Below are 19,396 nucleotides of genomic sequence, written 5' to 3'. Positions count from 1 at the left end.
TCATGTTTAAGTTAATATTCTAAATGCTTTACGCAAATGAACATCTTTAAACCTGAAAACACCTATAAGGTAAGTACTGCTGTTGCCTCCATTTTACTGATGAGAACATTGAGTTAACAAGTAATTTGCTTGTCTTTTATGTTTTTAATTGTGCAAGTTACTTGGGCTCCCTGTGCCTGAATTTCTTCATTTGTAAAACAGGGATAAGAATTACCTCAAAGGATTTTTAGGAGGAGAACATGAGATAATGCATATAAAATGTTTAGTATCAAACCTGAAACATATTAAATACATGCTCACCAAATGTACCTTGTAAGAAAACTTTGTAACATACATATGCTGCTTAATTATATATATTTTTTGTTACACCTTTATGAAAAAAATCTGATAACATGTTTCTAGCATGCTGTATATTCTTCACATTTATTTTACTTAGAGTTTTGGTATCCATTACTGGAAGTATACCACTGGCAATGTCAGGAAAGATAAAATGAAGAAAGACATTTTTATTTCATGTGAAAGTACATTTATTTCATTAACACAAATATTCAAAAGTTGCCTTTTGATTTGCCTGTTTTCTAGGTAGTTAGATTTCATGGTGGAGCTCTTCCTGCTTATGTTACATCTAGTATCCTTCTTGCTTATGGAGGACAGTTGTACTCTCTTTTCTCAACAGGTGAGAGTGTTTCTATTCCTCCTCTCTTTCTCCCTTTCTTCTTTAGTGCTTCATTTCTACTTATTTATCTGTCATGTGGTTAAGGAATACCTCAATTTCTTGAAAATTTATGACCTATCTCTTAAGTTTACAAGGGTTTGAGATCCTCTAGTTTTAGGAAATACTCAAGAAGATTCCTTACTGGGCTTTTCCAGTAAGGAAAAGATACTTTTGTGTCTGAAGTTTTTCCCTTTCTTCTGAGGATGTCTTAACAGGTGGAGTCTCACTGATGGGGATTTTGTTCTTCATTCCATTCCTGGTGCCTAACATAGTGTCAAGCACATAGTAGGCATTCAGCATATTATTTGGGCTGTTATCAGCTGTATCAGGTTCTGGCACACTGAATGGAATAATTGAGAGTTAATCTTAATAAAGGGACTATTTGAAAGGTATGTGATGGGTTAGGGGAAACCAACAAGAAATGATAAAATGCCAGATTAGCAACAGATCCATCTGATACTCCTCAGGACTAGGGCAAGAGAGGGAGCAAGCCTAGAGAGAGCTATACGAGAGGGCAGCATTACTGCAGCTCCAGCCACTGTCAGCAGGGAGAAAGATGGGGAAGTAAGTACACTAACCTTATTTCCTCTTATCTTCCAGTGCCTATCATTCACTGAACCGAAGTCAGCCTCCCAGAATTCAGAGCAAAGTAAAGGGTGGCGATGGAATGGATCTGGAGAGGCAAATACAGAATAGACACTACATTGCACAAAACCTTCCCTAGTCTATTGCAATTAGAATAGTTTCCCAGGAGCCTACTTTGTAAGGCCCTCACACACTTGTTGGGCTTGGATAGTAAGAGATAGGAAGAGAGTAGGACCAAAATACGTAAAAGCTGTCCAGAAATAACCTTTACCATTTCCATCTTGCCAAATCCTTCTCCAGCTACTCATTCCCTTTCAATAACTTAAAATTTCAAGTCTACTTTTAGTATTCATTTTAACCTTCATGCACTGTTGTTGGGAATATAAAATGGTATAGGTGTTTTGGAGACTAGTCTGGCAGTTACAGTATGACTCAGGAACTGTACTCCTGGTTACACGAAAAATGTAAACATACACCCATACTAAGCTTGTACGTACATGTTCACAGGAGCACTGTTAATAATATCCAAAAAGTGGAAACAACCCAAATATCTATCAGCTGATAAATGGATAAGTAAAATGTGCTGATAGGTGCTACAACATGGATGAATCTTGGAAACATGCCAAGTGAAATCCCATCATAAAGGACCACATATTACATGGTTTCATTTATATGAAATGTTCAGAATAGGCCAGTCTATAAAGACAGAAAAGATATTAGTTGTTGCCTGGGAATAAGGAGACATTGGAGGTGACAGTTAAGGGAACAAAGTTCGTTTTGGGAGTAATGAAAATATTCTAAGACTGATTGTGGTGAGGAAGGCATATCTGTGAATGCTTAAAACCACTGGATTGCATATATTTTGAATGAATTGTGTAGTATAAGAATCACATCTCTATAGAGTTGTTTTTTTTAAATCACCTTTGGAGCTTTGTGAAAATACAAATGGTAAAACCCCAGCTTTGGCTTCCTGAAGCTGTTTGACAAGTGATTGTGTCCTCTTGTATGAGATCTGTTGAATTACAGTGATTTTTAATCTTTTGAAGATAGGGTCTTTGATAGTAATGACCCTTGCTTTGTAACAAGAAATATATTGCTCTTACAGGTAATGCAGTCAGTGTATGATAAGTCTATACTTAATCACTATGAATTCTTTACTACATATAATTTTTTTTTTTTAATCACCAGGTCATTGCTTAGAATATGCTACTATGTTGGATAAACAAGCCAAGCCATATAAAGTTGATCCTTTTGTACTTATGATTAAGTTTCTGTTGGGGTAAGTTTTATTATCTGTGAAAATGATTTTAATTGTTTTATATATATAAAACATGTTTGGCCCCATAACATAATATAAATTTTCATAAAAATATGTTTTATTAAATGAGGTTTTTCTCTTAGGCAGAGGCCTAATTGGTATATCAACATTTACTTTAATACTATAACCAATTCAAAGGTTTTAAAATTATATATATATATATATATATATATATATATATATATATATATATATATATGTATCAATTGTAGAAACTTAGTCTGTAAATATACCAGACTTTTAACATTTGCAAATGGATGTACATGGTCCATGATCTCTGAGTATCCCAGATTCATGAACACAAACCATTATAGAGTATTGATGAAATGATGTCTCGGATCACTTTTTCTTCCCATACAAGTATATTTTGGATCTCTCTACCACACGTAACATTCCTTTTTTAATTTATTCACATTTTGTGGGTTTTTTAGTTAAGAAGCAATATACTTAGATCTCTTTTCTTCTGTCATAACAATTGTTGGTTTTCTAACCTAAAAAAAGATCACTTGTTACTTCATTACAATGATCAATAGAGAGCAGTGGAGTTATATTGAGACTCAGGATTCAGATCCTTGAAGATCAGTAGACTTACTTGGAAGATAAATGACTTTTTCTCTACAAGGAATTGAAATGTGTTTTTCAGTATAATTATGAGTTGAGTATCATTGAACTTTGGGGACTGTAGTAAATGGTCAAACACCTCAGACATTAAATATTTAAAAGTTGTTGATTTTTTTTTTTTGCTTTTATTGTATGTTTTCTTTTATCCACAGATATAAATGGTTTAAGGAATTATGGGATGTGTTATTGTTGCCAGAATTAGATGCCATCGTTTTAACTAGTCAGAGTATGTGTTTCCCCCTTGTATCCTTGATTCTCTTTCTGTTTGGAACATGTACTGCCTACTGGGGTGGTCTACTTTCTTCTACATCTGTGAGACTCCTTTCTTCATTGTGGCTAGCTTTGAAAAGGTAAAGAATGACCAAAAGCTTTCTCATTGCTCTTAAGGAAAAAATTATATTTTGATAAGGATCCTCAATATTAATTTGCTTTCACTAAACTGTAATTTCTAAGGAAAGATGTATGACTAGAAAAACATGGATTAATGTTCAAAGCTATATCTAAATAAAACTTTTGTTAAAAATATATTATCGCAAGATAAATGCTATATTTGAGTTAGACCTTAATGCCAGGAGTTAATCAAAAAAGTTTGACAGAGGGATGTTGTGCTGGCTCAATTGGTAGAGTGTGTAACTCTTCAGCTTGGGGTCATGAGTTAGAGCCACATATTGTGGGTTGACATTACTTAAAAAAAATACTGACAGATTACAGAAGTAGTTTTAATGTTCATGGCTGTAAATCTTTCCAAGGAAGAAGTGTTTCTCTGGCAGTGCTTTTATATGCTAACTTTCAGTCAAACCTGGGGGCAATAGATTCCAGTCAAGATACTTGGGGGCAATAGATTCCAGTCAAGATACTTAAGATCAGATTAGGTGAAATGCATAAAAATTCCAAAAACATTGCCTAGAGTTTTATTACAGGCCCATAGACAAAGTTTGAAGTTACTGGTAGGCTTTTCTGATAAACCACTGACCTAGTTTCCATTGCCACTGCTCCTCACCAGACATATTATATGATATACTGTCACAGAGGGGATTATGGTCTGCCTTCTTCCTTCACCCTTCTGAGATGCTTCAGACACTACTAGCATCACATTGTCTGAGTGATCTCAAGACTTTAAGAAATAGAAAACTGTTTTTCCTCTTAATCAAGATCAGAAATACATGGCACAGAGCCTATAATTAATGATTATTTGTAGCAATGTTTTTTTCTTAGTATCAGCCATAGTGTATCTAAGTGAAAGAGGAGCTATCACAGTGTATTACAGAATTTACAATCAAATATGTGTCATCCCTTGCCTTTATGAAAAAACATTTTACTGCTTACCTTATGGTACTTGCATATTAATAAGCAGAAAAGCCTGGCAGAGTACTGAATTGTTTTCTTCTTATATGTGACCATGTAAGTAACTGTTAATATACTTGTAAAAGCTTTATTCTTATTTTTTCCAGGCCCCCTGAACTTCCTAAAGATATCAAGATGATATCACTAGACTTGCCCTTTTTGACCATTGTTTTGATCATAGTTAGTTGGACAACTTGTGGAGCATTTGCCATACTTCTTACTTATCTTTATTATGTGTTTAAGGTATGTCACATCATGAAGTCAGAATGGCTGGGCTTTGGGTCAGGCAGGCATAGAATTTCCTTTGCTGTTGTTAACAAAAATTTGAATTACAGCTGTAGTAACCTTCTATTCTCTAACAGGCTTAAGTGTAAAAGGCTTTTTTAAACATCTTAATTATTTAAAATACGTAGTTCACTGTAAAGCTGAAATTATTAATCTGAGTTTGGTTAGTGTATTTAAAAAAAGGGGGAAGAAGATATAACCTGTTTCACATTGCTTCTTGCTCTTACAAGTAATGTTAGCTTTTTAAAAAATATTTTACTAGAGCAGTTTTTATTCACACCTCTTTAAACATGGGTAGTAAACAAAAAATTATGTCAGTGGGATCAAGCTATCAAATGTACTGAGATAATGTAGAATGTTAACAGATGTTGCTGGAGAATCAGAAGGCAAGGATAAAATAGTCTGATAATTTTACTGGGAAACCAAAAAACACTTCCAAGAAGGCTGACAGCTTTGCAGGAAAATCTAGGTTATACAACTGCATACTCTCCACATGAGGCTCATGTAGAGACGGTTGATAACAGAATGGATCATATTTTTTTTCTTTTTTTAAACAAAGTTGACTTATGTCTGTTTTTAACACTAATACATACACATTATTTTCAGTTTTCCAAAGGAATTTTGTCTATCAGAAAAATCTGTTTACTACTTTGATTTATAAATATGATATTTTTAGCTTTTCAAATTGGATGTCTCAAATAATTGATCCAGTAAGCAAAATTTTCTCAAATACTTAGCTTAAGCAAACATAGCAAATTAAAAGATTTTCTCAGGTTCTTATAAACATTTCACCAAGTTCAGATTTTCAGTGATGTGGAATGTGTGAAACATGTTAAATTCCTTATGCTATAATGAAGATAATCAAACATTTTACTCACAGGACATGAAGCTCCTAGAGCAAAGCATTATTCAAATATAGTCTCACAGAATATAGGAGGTATAACAATATATCCTGGCCCTATCATACTCTGAAAATTTGTTCTTATTTTTTTTTCTGTTTTTTAATCCATGATAGCAAGTATGTGTAGTTATTATTTACCTTTTCTGAAAGACTGTTTGTAAATGTTTAAGTGTGTTTTTAGTTTTCTAGATTTCTTTAAATTTCAGATTATAATACTTCTCAATTGTAATAAAAATGGTTGTTTTTTGTTTCAAAATAAAAGTGAAATTAAACAGTTTTTTCTTTTTCTTAGATTGTTCATCTGCAAGCCAGCCTAGCAACTTTTAAAAATAGCCAGACTGTGGTAAGTTTTATTTTCAAAGCTCTATATCACTTTAATATAAAAGAACATGAGGGAATAAAAAAAATTGTTTTGTGTTTTTTTTTAAGTTAGGATTTTACAGTGTTTAAAAAAAGATGTCATGAATTTAAATAATTTTAAGATAAGTGAACCTAGAAATTAGATTGTCTAATTTTAAATTGATCTTTGTCAGTAAATGTCATTTTTATTGTTACAAATTATCTTTTAAATTTTAAGTAATTACTTAGAAGATACATTCTCAGCAGTGGAAATAGCAAGTCAAAGGAACAAAAGTTTTATAATGATAACCACTTTAGATTACTTTTGAGCAAGGTAATTTATACTTTGAGCAAAGTATTTTATATCAGTTTGGTAATAGATGTGTTTATTTAGCTGTTAAATAATGGAGTGATTCTAAGTAAAATAATAAACTTAAATTTTATGCAATACCTTAGTATTTTTACTTTATTGCTTTGTAGAATCTCAAACACTCTAGAAGAAATGAAAAAAAATCAAATCACCATAAAGACTCTACAGTACACTATCTTCATTTATCTGCCAATGATGCTGAAGATAGTCTTCGTATGCACAATACTGTGATTAACTTATTAACATGGATTGTATTACTCAGCATGCCATCTTTAATTTACTGGTTAAAGAATCTCAGGTGTGTTTTATTTATATAATTATAATTTATGTGGCTAAAACAATAAATGTCTGTAAGTAGAGACTTGCCAGATTCCTAATGATCCATCAAACGTCCTCAAGAACAGGAAGCTATATATCACCTGAAATTTATTTTCAATACAATCACATTTTTTCCCTTACTGTAAGAATATAAACTTCCTCAAAATCTGCCCAAAAGAGGGAATTGTGTTTTATTTATTTTACCTTTAACCTTCTGTGAGTCTAGACATATGTGAAAATGTGCTTTGTTTTGCTGACCCAAGGTATTCATAATGCTAGTGCTTTAAGTATTTTTCAATTCATGATCAGTTTTATGTTTCCTTAAATTGGGGAAGAAGAAGATGCTTACATTTAAAAATATTGGAAATAATGAAAAAAAAGTATACTTTTCTAATGAGCACCAAACATTAAACTAAAATAAATGACCATCGTTTGCCTTGCCACATGGTAACTATTCTAGGTTAAATCAGAGTCTGAGATGCCCTCTAAGATTGTTTCTAGAATATTTAGTTATAATTTGTTTTTGAAAAATAGGCCACATCGTCCAATAATTGAACTCCTACTCAATATAGTTTTTAGAAACAATATAAAAATTTCAAATTATCTAAATACTGAAAGTATATTTTTTGAAAAGTCAAAGTTTGATAAATCAACAGGTTACCAGATGTTAATATTCTTCCTTTGTCCCTAATTTTAGTCACGATCCAGTTTTTTGTTCAAAGGTTTGGGGAGAAAATTATTTGAGGAGCATAAATTTATGATTCTAAAAGGCTACAGATGTCTCACTGTCAGTAAATGCCAGAGATGAGAATTTAGATTTAAAAGAAAATAAGAGACAATTTGTATAAATCTTCATTTTTTTCATCTTTTTTATAAACTAGAGCAGCCTTAATATATTTTGAATAACTTGTTTTATAAAAACATTATTTCTGTATGACCTTTCAGACATACATGTACCTATTATTAAATTTTTTTAAGTTCATTTATTTTGAGAGAGATGGAGTGAGTGAGCAGGGGAGGGGCAGAGAGAGAGGGAGAGAAAGATCCGAAGCAGGCTTCACACTGTCAGTGCAGAGCCCAGAGTGGGGCTCAAACCTAGGAACTGCGAGATCATGATCTGACTGAAACCGAGTCAACGCCCAACCTACTGAAACACCCAGGTGCCCCTATACCTATTATTAAAAAAGTGCTGAGGTCCGTGGGTGGCTCAGTCAGTTGATTTCAGCTCAGGTCATGATCTCATTGCTCATGGGATCAAGCCCTGTATTGGACTCCATGCTGCCAGTGTAGAGCCTGCTTGGGACGGACTCTGTCTCTCTCTCTCTCTCTCTCTCTCTCTCTCTCTCTCTCTCTCTTTCTCTCTCTCTCTCTCTGCCCCTCCCCCTCACATGTACACACTCTCAAAATAAATAAACTTTATAAAAATAAAATAAAAGGAAGTGCTCCCATATTGGATATTTTCATTTCCCTTAGTAGTTTCTGAACATAATTCTCAATATAAAGCCTTAGGTATAAAGATGATCTATAGCAAAAATTATTTATCAAAAATTTCATGAGCTGTTTAGAGCTCTCATATCAATGCAGTATTATGAAATTTAATTAACTTGTTTGAATCTGATAATTTAAAATGATTGAGTATACTTTGTTGATTTGTTTTTGTTTTTTCTCTTTGATGTAGGTATTACTTTAAACTTAGTCCTGATCCGTGTAAACCTTTGGCATTTATCCTTATTCCAACTATGGCAATTCTTGGAAATACTCACACCGTTTCAATAAAATCCAGGTATAGTAGTTCAATCTTTCTTTTTCTTACATCTCTTCCTAGTCTTTATCACTCTTTCTTTGATGCCTGAAACATGTTCTTTATTTCTAATTATTTTGACTGTTCCTAAAGTTAAAGCTATAACTGTAGAGTAATTATGGTTTGTATGCAGATGTAGTTTATATGCAAGTACTATATTTGTTTTCTTAATTATCAGGTTTACTTGTTAGGATATAATGATTTTTTTTTTAATTTAGCCCTTAAAATATATGATGTCAAATAAGATTTGTTTCCAAAAAGTACGGAAGGAGGGCCACCTGGGTGGCTCCGTCAGTTGAGTGACTTAGTCTTGATTTTGGCACAATCATGATCTCACCAGTTCAAGCCCCACGTCAGGCTCCACACTGACAGCATGGAGACTGCTTGGGATTCTCCCTTGTTCCTTCTCTCTTTACTCCTCCTATGCTCACTCTCTCTCTTAAAATAAATAAATAAATAAATAAATAAATAAATAAATAAATAAATAAATAAGTAAGTAAGTAAGTAAGTAAGTAAGTAAGTAAGTAAATAAATAAACAAACTTAAAAAAAAGTACAGAAGGAGTGAAGTGGATAGGATTATAGGTGAAGTAAGATTGGCCATCACTTGATACTTTTTGAAGTTGGGTGATGGGTACATGAGGTTCATTATACTATTAGTAGTTCACTAATACATATGTTTAAAGTTCTCCATAATAAAATTTGAGTTTTCATTGCCTGGTTGTTTCCTCTACGAGCCTGTTTTCAGTTGATTCTGGCAGATGTTTGTAGGCATTGTAAAATAAGGCAGACCTGGGGTTTAAATCTTGGCCTGCCATTTAATAGCCCTATGTCCTTAGACAAATTTCTTTAACCCCTCCTATCCCAGTTTTTTGTTTTCAGAATAAAAAAGTAATAGTCTTTTCTGTATTTTTCTTTTAATAAGATTTGGTGTCATGTTAATACTGTTCCTGTTAGTAATTAAGGATCATTCCCTTTTTATTTGGTTGAGGCTTTTTGTTTTGTTTGCTATTGCAAGTAGGGTTAAAATAAATATTTCTATAGGTATGTCTTAGTAAATATTATTTTTGTAAGGGTAAATTTTTAGAGGTAGAATTGGTGAATAAAAGTTCAGCTAGTATTTTTCTCTGGCTAGAATATAGCTTGTATTGATCTTTTTAAAAATTACGTATGGTTAAATTCATTATATGAAAAATTACACCATCTAATACCATTTAGAATACTTTCTCAGAACTGTATAAAATATCAGCATATTCTGGTTTTGCCTACAATGTTGTTTGCATAATATATATTTCTCTGTCTCTTTACAGTAAATTGTTGAAGACTACTTCACAATTTCCACTTCCTCTGGCTGTTGGTGTAATTGCTTTTGGGTCAGCACACTTATACAGGGTTCCATGCTTTGTTTTCATTCCTCTTTTACTCCATGCGTTATGTAACTTTATGTAAGACTGGATTTAAGGAATGATAAAAATAATTTATATCATTAGAGTCAGTGTTAAGAGGGAATGCACACATCCATGAATGTGGATGACAAGATCCTTTGGAGAAGACAGGTCTATTTTTACAATATTGAAAATAGGAAATTAGTTTTATAATGCTTGAGGAAAATAGTTGAAGCATGGTTTAGTTTTGTGGTATGGCATCTAAGTACTAGTCATTTTTGAAAAATTAGTAAAAGGATATGGTGGCCACTGTTTTTGAGGACTTCTCTGCATAGCAGCTATTCTGCTTGATTGGCCATACTGGGGATCTTCTAAACACTGAGTAAATGTAGCATTGCTTGTAATCTCAACTCAAGCATTCTGCTCATTTCATCAAACTTTCTTCTGAAAAGTAGATTGCTTTGTATTTGCTACAGTATGCATATTGAGAAATCAGTCTTAAAAGATTGATGAAATTCACAACTGTTTGGTTTCCCAAAAATGAAATAACCACAAAAAGTCTTTGGTCAGTTTTTGGCAGCCACAGTGATCAAGGCATATCTTTTGTTTTCTTACATCTATGAAAATACAACTTTTAATTTTAAGGAGACATGTTTTTTTGGTAACCAATGCAAGATTAATTAACATAATTTAAACTCAAAATTCAATGAAATTTTCTTGCTGCTTTTCAAATGCAGATCTTATTTTGTACTCTTGGTAAACATCAGGAGACTATTAAAGAAATCTGTTGTTAAATTTAAAGAGAATTCTCCCAAATATTTACTTACTAGCATTGGAGCAGTACAGTTGTCCAGCATATGCCATTTTATTTAATTCATTGACCCCATGGTTGCCAAAAGTGCCTCAGATTATGGTGGATTGTTAACATAACTAAATTCCAGTGGTCAGAAAAAACTCCAGGTTTGCACAAGTTTTGTCTACTGTAGAGAAAAAGCACGATTAAGTGCTGTACCACATTTGATAAATAAAATTATACTATTAACGGAATAACCACTACTCCATTAATAGCGTAATGTATAAACAATATACTTAAATAGATTGGAGGTTTTAGCCACTAGTTTTAACAATGGAATCTTAATTTGCCAAGATGATTACTGTTTCACAGAAAAGAAAGTAATATTTCTTTCATTTCAGACTTCAGCTCACTTTTAACTACAAAAGAGTAGGTAATAGAGCTAAGTATTTTGCCTTAAGATAGAATAAACTCAGGCTGAGGTGTACTTGGCTCATGGAGCCTTTCCTTTAGATGTATATGCTCTACATACCCAAAACCTTTTTAAGTAAAGCCCTTAACTCCCAGTAGTACCTGCGAACTTGTGTCTTTGTTAGTACCCAGGAATGTCCTAGAGTACCAGATTCTTTTTATCGGCTCTTGCATCTGGATTCCATTACGGTCTCTCAGCTGTTACTGCCTGTGGAGGGTTACCTCACTTCTCTTCTCAGTTATTCCTCAGGTCCTTGCTGTTTTGGCATCATTTGAGGTTTCAGTGTCATCTGTGAGGGTTTGTAAATTTGTTTGATTCCGTTGTTTCTCCCAGCCTCATGCCTGTTGTTCAGTATTTATATTTTCACTTACGAAGATCATTAAAAGGAAGTGATAATCTCATAGTAAGACATGGCAAATATTTCAGGTTCTTGTTGATTTGAGAGAGGTAGCAAAGGGATAAAATGCAAAATGCTTGTTTGTTCAGTACCTGAAAGGAAAGATGTCCCGTGGCATACCACATGTATATTTAAATAAGGACACATGTGCCCATGTTTATCTGTTCATATACCCATAAGTTTATGTACATTGTATCTTTGTTTTTTTCACTGATGTATTTCAAGTTATAGGTTAATTGTGTCATTTAACTATTTCTGAATTTAAACATATTTATATACAGAAAGAACTTTAGAAAATTCATTAATTTGGATCTTCTATTGACAGCCATAATCATGGTGTTTACATGATATAAAGTCTTCTTGTTCAGTCAGGACCGTTCATGACTAAAATATAACAAGCTTAAATTTCTCATTTGTGAGTAGGAGATTAGCTTTTTAAAGCAGCAGACTAGGCATATTGTATCTCACTAGACAATTTCCATGTAAGTGTAGTTATCAAGTCCTAAAGTCTTATTTATTCTAACAGAATATTTCATTTTAGGGCTATAAAAAGGATTCTAATTAAACATTTTATAAACAACAGGTTGGGTCTTTAGCCATTATGGGTACATATATATACAGATACACACACGCATGTGCGCACGCACACACACACACACATTTTGACAGAGTCTTTATCAAATCCTGATGCACTTTAAACCCAAATAACTACCAGAGATGAGAAGGTAGGCTCTGTCTGAAGATTAGGGAAATTGATGTTTCTGTCACTTGAGAAAATGAAGGTCCTTTTGCCTCTCAATTATACATTGCTCCTATCATGCTTGCAGCTTATTTTATTAGCTAGTAAAACAGCACAGCTTTATTAGCACTGTTACTAAAAATGAAGCTGTTTATTGGCAGTTACAGTGTGTCCAATTCGGCAAACTTCTGAGCTCTAGTACTATAACATTTTTATTTAGAATTTGAGTTTTGAGTAAGTTTTGTGCTTATAAAAATTACTCTTGGACCCTATCATTGATAACTGCATCAAACATATAGACCGAATAGTAAAAATACTGAGTAATTTCAGTGTTTCTAAAGCCTCAGTTGGAGTTACTATTATAACTTGGAACTGATAATACAATAGAAAACTTTAACCTCTTTTTTCTGGATCTTTTGCCAGAAATTAAACAGGTTCTGCTAACTCTTCTTGGTTGTCACCAGAATGAAAATATTTAGAACAGTGGTCCTAAAAAACCATGTGTGCCTCATTCACATTGATTTTTAGTCTCTTCAGTATATATAGATCATGTATTGATTAGTCGTTAATTTTTTTATTTCATATTTTGGTCAGATAAATTCACATGTATATAATGGAATACCTTTTCTTGATTGAACTACACTACAATCTACATGATTATACAGTAAAGAAAAATAAAGAGCTATATACTAGGCCTAGTAAATTTGTTTGTTGTTGATTTTCCTATCACTTGTACAGATGGTACACGTTTCCACCACACACACACACACATACTTAATAAAGGCAGATTATCTAATTTGTTCATTCTCTAGTTTTACACTTTTCTTAATGCTTCAGACTTGTCATTCATAACACAGTATATTTATATCACCTCACTGCTCATTAGCACCTCTTACACTAGTGGCCAGGGGAAATAAAAGGAGATAAAACTGATTTTCAGTTTAGTTCTAGAAAGCTGTAGGGAAAATGGGAGGAATTGATTCCTGAATCCCAGGATAATTAATTTGACCTGTATTTTCATCTTGGGCATTAGGTCTGAGTGTAACAGCTTGCTTATTAGGAGGTTTAGTGCAAAACTTTACCTTGCTGCATTTGCAATTTTAGGAACCTGTTATTAAAATCAGTTGGGAAAAAAATTTTTAGTGTGTTGCAACTTTTCATGATGAGGCATCTGTTGATTATTTTTCATCATTTTTTTTTCAGTGTTACTATCCTAGGAAACTAGATACCTTGTGCAGTTTTTCAGGGGGAAGTCAATTCGGGGAGAGCATGACACACTTCCAGGAAGTAATAAAAGTATCTTTGTGTTATGCAGGGCGCCTCGCGGTCTCAGATAGTGGAGCGTGCAACTCTTGATCTCAGGGTTGTGAGTTTGAGCCCCACATTGGGTGTGGAGATTACTTAAAAATAAAATCTTTAAAAAAAAAAAGGATATCTTTATATTACTAAATTAGACCCTGACAGAAAGCTTCCTTGCCTCCCAATGTAAATGTAGAAGGTACTTTTATAAAACAGATGATTTGGAGCTGAAATTTCATCTCACTCTTGTTGAACAGAGGGGACAACATTACCAAGTCTGTAATGGACTTCTTTTTTTACATATTACTCATGCATTTTTTCACAGTAAGTTTCAACAGCCTGAGAAAATAGGAAGTCTGGGAGGCTATTTATGTCCTTTACGTTTAATAATGATGATAGGAAAGAAAAGTCAGGCCAATAATCCAAATCTGAATATGTGTACTGTAAATGCTCAAGAATTCACAATTTTGTGATGTTATATTATGAATATAGAAGACTGGATTTTGTATATTAATAACAGTTTTAGAACAGAATGAAGTTTGGAAATAGTGAGAATAGACTAACTTGTTATATTAATAGTATAAACGTAACAGTACACCTGAATCAATAATGTCTTTCAAAAGTTAGATGATATTCTAACGTACATCTTGATTACATTGTCTGTAGTTGAAGATTCTGAGTCAAGTACAGGACTTTCTAAAAGTGTTTGTTTTGGCATGTTATGCTGTCAAAAATGACTATGGTTTGAAATGCCAAGTAACCAATTTCTGACGATTTTGTATAGAACCTGATATGTATGAGTCAGAATTATTCTGTAATGATTCTGTACCTTGTAACTTTGAACACTCGTAAAAAACAGTGTAAATTTGTTTGCATATTTGAATTTAATCTTAATTTAGGAAGTCTAAAAATTAGCCACTTTTGTAAAGTTCGTGTGCTATTTTTCAATGTTATTTTTGCTTTTAGTATTTGTATAGTGGTAATATTACTAGCACCAGTAAAAGATTTATAGACAAAGCATAGAACTATTAACTATTCAAAAGCCTAAATTATAGGCATATTTTGTATTTCATGTTGTACTTGTTTCATATTGGACTTTTTGCATCCCTTTTACAGGAAAAAAACACATTTGAATTTTTTTGAGCGTAAAACACTACATTGAAAAATATAACTATATCCGTATGGTTAGCAAAACATGCTTTGCCACCAAAGGCTAAATGAAACTGTAAAATACCTCCAGATATTTGTGCCAATGAATTTTTCTTAACATATTGGGATTAAAGCAGAAATATTATTTTCAGTATTTTACATCTAGGACTTATATTAAATATGTAAATCTTCAAAACTTATATTCCATACTCTAATGTTTCTTTGAAAACATGTAATGTACCATAGTATATTCTATTTTGTCTGATTTCTGGGATAATGTTCTCTGGTTTTAGTGGCTTTAAAAGTTAGTTTACCCAATAATGATCTTTTATTAATTAATTGAAGTAAGCATTTGAAGTAATCTTGCTTTATTTATCACAGATTCATTCTGTGTTGTAAAACTTCAAGTTTTGTTGTACAGATCATTTTTTGGTACAGGTGTCTCTTATTTATGTAACAGTGCTTACTGTGAAATTTGTTTTGTCTTCTGTGTATTTCCATTCCCTTTTTAAATCACATGTTTCAAAGGGGAAAATTACCTACTAGATCCTAACTTAGTCCAATGAGATAAACATTTCAAAACACATATTTTAACAGAAAATATAAACAATCAATGGTGTTAATGCTGAAGTGTTACATTGATGGGTGTTATATTCATGAGAGAAAAGTAGAAAAATGATAGACTCAAAAACATTTTTATCTGATTCGAATTCTTTAATTTCTTCCCTCTGGAAATTCTCAAAAGGAATTTCATTCCTTCATATTATAGTTTTTCCCATTGAATCATGTAATTGATTTAATCATTTATTGTTTCTCTGCCCAGTAATGCTGATGCAGTTTGCAAAAGTAGCCTTGGAAGTAAAGAGGCAAGAGAAAACCAAATATTAAAATGTTTGACTGTGGTGACGGTTTATCCAATTATCTGGTAGTGACTGGATATTAGTAAAAAGATGATGTACAAGACCTAAAATTTCAGTTAACATTGTTTTTTGGAATGAATTTTTCCTCTGTGTTAAATAATTTTATCCTAAGTAGGAAATACCTGTATTTTAATATAACTATGCTGTCTACAGAATTAAATATGTGTTTGTTGGAATATTGGTAGAAATAAACTCTTCCTCCACTATAGAGGGGGAAACTTTCAATTTTTAGTGTATATAATTTATGAAATTGTATCGTGTATTTATATTTTTAAAAATATATAAATGACTTTAAATGTATTATTTTGAAGTAGTTGTATTACAGTTTCTTAAACTTACGTGACTAACTTGCTTACATAAATGCTTACATAAATGTAGCAACATACCCACGAGAAAATAGACCAAAACTGGATGCGTATTATCACTGTGACCTTGAACTTTTAGTTGTTTGGGATAAAACAGACTGTGCCTTAAAATGATGAAAGAATGCCCTGCAGTTTTATAACTATATTTTATTATGGGTCATCTTCTCAACCTGGCACCAAATTTTTTTCTTTGAAGTTGGTTAAGTAAAATTGTTAAAGTTGACTAGCATTTCCTGTTTTGCTCTAGAAACCTTTAATTTCCAGAGTTCTCATTTTGAATTAAAATTGACTTACATTTCATAGGTGTAGCAAGTAAGTTTGGCTAAAGTTTCTGAAAATAAATTTATTTTAGGAAAATGTGGTGGCACTTCTGTTTTGTATTTATTTACACATGGAAAATTAATCTTCAAGTATATTTCTTTGTCTTTTTAATGAATAATCTATCAAAGACATAAAGTAAGACCTGTACTTACTTTTCCTCAGATTATTGAGGCTCATACTTGAATATTAGAGTTAGTTTACCCAATAACAATTTTTTAGTACTTAAACTCAGATTCATGGAGTATATTTTTAAATATTATTTTCCCCCTTTTCTCTTTTTCTTTTTCCTTCCTAATACTTATTTTTAAGATCTCAAGAAAGAACTGGCTCTAGTTGTTTTTGTTTTTATTTTTTAATGTAAAAACTTGGATTTTTACTGTGCTTATTTAAAATAATTTCTATTAAGACAAATTATTCCATTCAGAGGATATCATGGTCTCTGCTAAAAGATACCCTCATCTCTGTGTACTCAGAATTTTTGTGTATTTTTCAGTTTCAATTTTGAATGTAAACTCAACACATTTCTTCTTCCCATTTCACCTTCACTACCTGCACCCAGAGACAAAAATCTAGGATTCTCTAAAAATAGGTAGAAAGAAAACATGTCTTTCCTTAGAACATGGTAAAATTGAGGTGAAAGTAGTTTGCAAAGGAAATGTAATAAAATACATGGCTGTCAACCTGCATCTGTGTTTATAGTATAGTTAAAAATTTATAAAGGACAGACTATGTATTATACTGAGATAGACTCAGTAATATTTTATTTGCAAATTGATAACTTTTGTCCAGAAAATGCAGTGTATAGTAACAATACTTAGTGCAAAGGAATTTGTCCTATGGCATATACTGGAAAATGATTGTCACCTTGCAGATTTTTCCTTTTAAGCATGCCTGATCTTCTCCAGTGCTTTGTATAATATATGGTGTATGAAATACACAAATGTGATTTTGTGTGTATTTTTTAAATGATACAAGTAACATTATTACATTTAACTGGTTGTAATTCACAAAAAGTGCTATTTATTATACTCTGTGGAGTGTTGTGTATGTTTTCATGTGTGTTTCGGCATTATGGTGTGGAGTTTAATGAATATTTGCCTTCAGTCTTTCCTCAGGTATTAATGTGTAGCAATTTTTGGTGCTTTCTTTTTAAATCTGTCATAATCTGGTGTTCTGAATGTTCAACAATAAATTTGGTGAACAAGGGCATGTGGTGCAGAGATTGTTTGCCAGTTCACATACTCCTCAATACCATCTCAGGAGAAAATCCTTCAAGATTACTTCTTTACAGCACATCTGGATTTCAGAAATTTGAAGGCCTATGCATGGCACGTAATGACACATTACAGGTAAATATTGGAAGCCAGATAAATTCTAAGATTTCCCAAGTTGGTATTTTGTAGCATTTGTATGGACATCTCATGGTTCATGTTCCATTTTTAAGGAATTGAACAGTCACAATCTCTCCCAAATACGGGTTTCTCCCAAAGATCATGCTTTCAGCTTTTCTTATGCTAACTTGATATATGTTCTTAAGTGACCATTTTCTCAAATTACATGAAAATGAGAATGATCTAAACAGTTTGTAAACAGATTCCCAGGTCACCCTAACACTATTAAATTTGATCTGTAGGGAAGAAACCTGGGATTCTGTTTTGTGTCCCAAATAGTAATTCTTAAACTTTGCTCTAGTCAATAAAATTAACTTGCTAGGCTCCTAGAAGCATCTAGAAAGACTTAGGATTATAAGATGCCAAAAGAGACACTACATAATTTGAGAGTTTAGTATAGATTTAAACTTCACTAAGAATGGGTGAGAGGAGTTAAAAATGAGGCAGGACATCTTTTGAGGGACAAGTGGTACACTCTCCCTCTGATGAGAAGAGTGTTTTCTAAACTCTTACAATCAGCATCTCTGCATATATCAACATTTACAAATCATCTGCATGTATTAACGTTGTATATGTTATTACTAAATAAACCCTGAAAAGTAAATTTTTAAAAATGAGAAATATACAGCTAGAAGTTTTAATAGTTTCCCTTGGGCCTTTAAAGGATTGTCTTTAAACCACCAAATGTAGAGGCCACTGGAGTATACAAAATGAAAGCTTCATAAATCATTCCCACTAGTTTTTCTCCCTTTTTTGAATAACCACTTCATCTTCACTCCCTTTCACTGCTGCATAGCAGTGAAAAATTTAATGGCTTTCAACAACACCTGTTTGCACACAATTATCTAGGTCAGAAGTCTGAGTACAGACTACCTGGGTTTTCTGCTCAAAATCAAACTTCTGAAACCATGGTATCAGCTGGGACTATCCAAGTTATCCTATCTGGTATATTCAGGTTGTTAGGGCTAAGGTTCCTCTTTTTGCTGGCTGTTGACAGAGTGCTGAGTGCTGTTTTCTGAGCTCCCCAGTCTGCCTGCTATGTGGCCCTCCACAAAATGGCAATTTGCGCCTTCAAGATGAGTAGAATTACTTTAACATTTTGAGTGTCTTCAACTTTCTCTCTGACCTTTAGACCCAGATGGAGAGGGCTCATGTGAGTAGCTCAGATCCATTGTGGTAGTTTCCCTTTTGATTCACTAGAGGCCAACCTTACACCTGCAGAATCCCATTTGCCACATAAGATAACATATTCCTATTCCCTTCATACTCAACAAGTTCCATCCACACTCAAGGGACATGGATGATAGAAGACGGGTGCACTAATAGATGAGAATCTTGGGGCCATTTTAGAAGTCTGCCTAGCATGCCTATCCAGGAACAAAAGTCTTTTTCCTAATTGCTATACTTAAGTAATATTTGATTCCATAGTTCTTTTTTTTATTTAAAAAGAAAAGTTCAGGGGCACCTGGGTGGTTCAGTCGGTTAAGTGTCTGAGTTTGGCTCAGGTCATGATCTCGTGATTCATGGATTCGAGCCCTGCATCTGGCTCTGCTGACAGCTCAGAGCCTG

At 32.8% G+C, this 19,396-nt stretch overlaps 1 protein-coding gene across 2 annotated transcripts in view; it reads left to right on the top strand.

Annotated features, from left to right (window-relative positions):
* Positions 1-17,642, top strand: part of PGAP1 (post-GPI attachment to proteins inositol deacylase 1) — an 85,813-nt gene extending 68,171 nt beyond the window's left edge. For both annotated transcript variants that reach the window (XM_086719200.1, XM_086719199.1), the window contains 8 exons: positions 583-676; positions 2,489-2,579; positions 3,392-3,589; positions 4,691-4,826; positions 6,062-6,112; positions 6,589-6,776; positions 8,475-8,579; positions 9,907-17,642. In XM_086719200.1, the coding sequence (XP_086575326.1) occupies positions 583-676; positions 2,489-2,579; positions 3,392-3,589; positions 4,691-4,826; positions 6,062-6,112; positions 6,589-6,776; positions 8,475-8,579; positions 9,907-10,045 (1,002 nt within the window). In that variant the 3' untranslated portion in view covers positions 10,046-17,642. The remainder of the gene's footprint in view (positions 1-582; positions 677-2,488; positions 2,580-3,391; positions 3,590-4,690; positions 4,827-6,061; positions 6,113-6,588; positions 6,777-8,474; positions 8,580-9,906) is intronic.
* The last annotated feature ends 1,754 nt before the right edge of the window (positions 17,643-19,396 follow it).

Source organism: Puma concolor, chromosome C1 (genome assembly GCF_028749965.1).
Source record: "Puma concolor isolate L17-30 chromosome C1, mPumCon1.1.hap2, whole genome shotgun sequence".
Lineage (NCBI taxonomy): Eukaryota > Metazoa > Chordata > Mammalia > Carnivora > Felidae > Puma > Puma concolor.
Note: the sequence above shows the minus strand (reverse complement) of the source record. Positions and strands in the feature narration are given on the sequence as shown.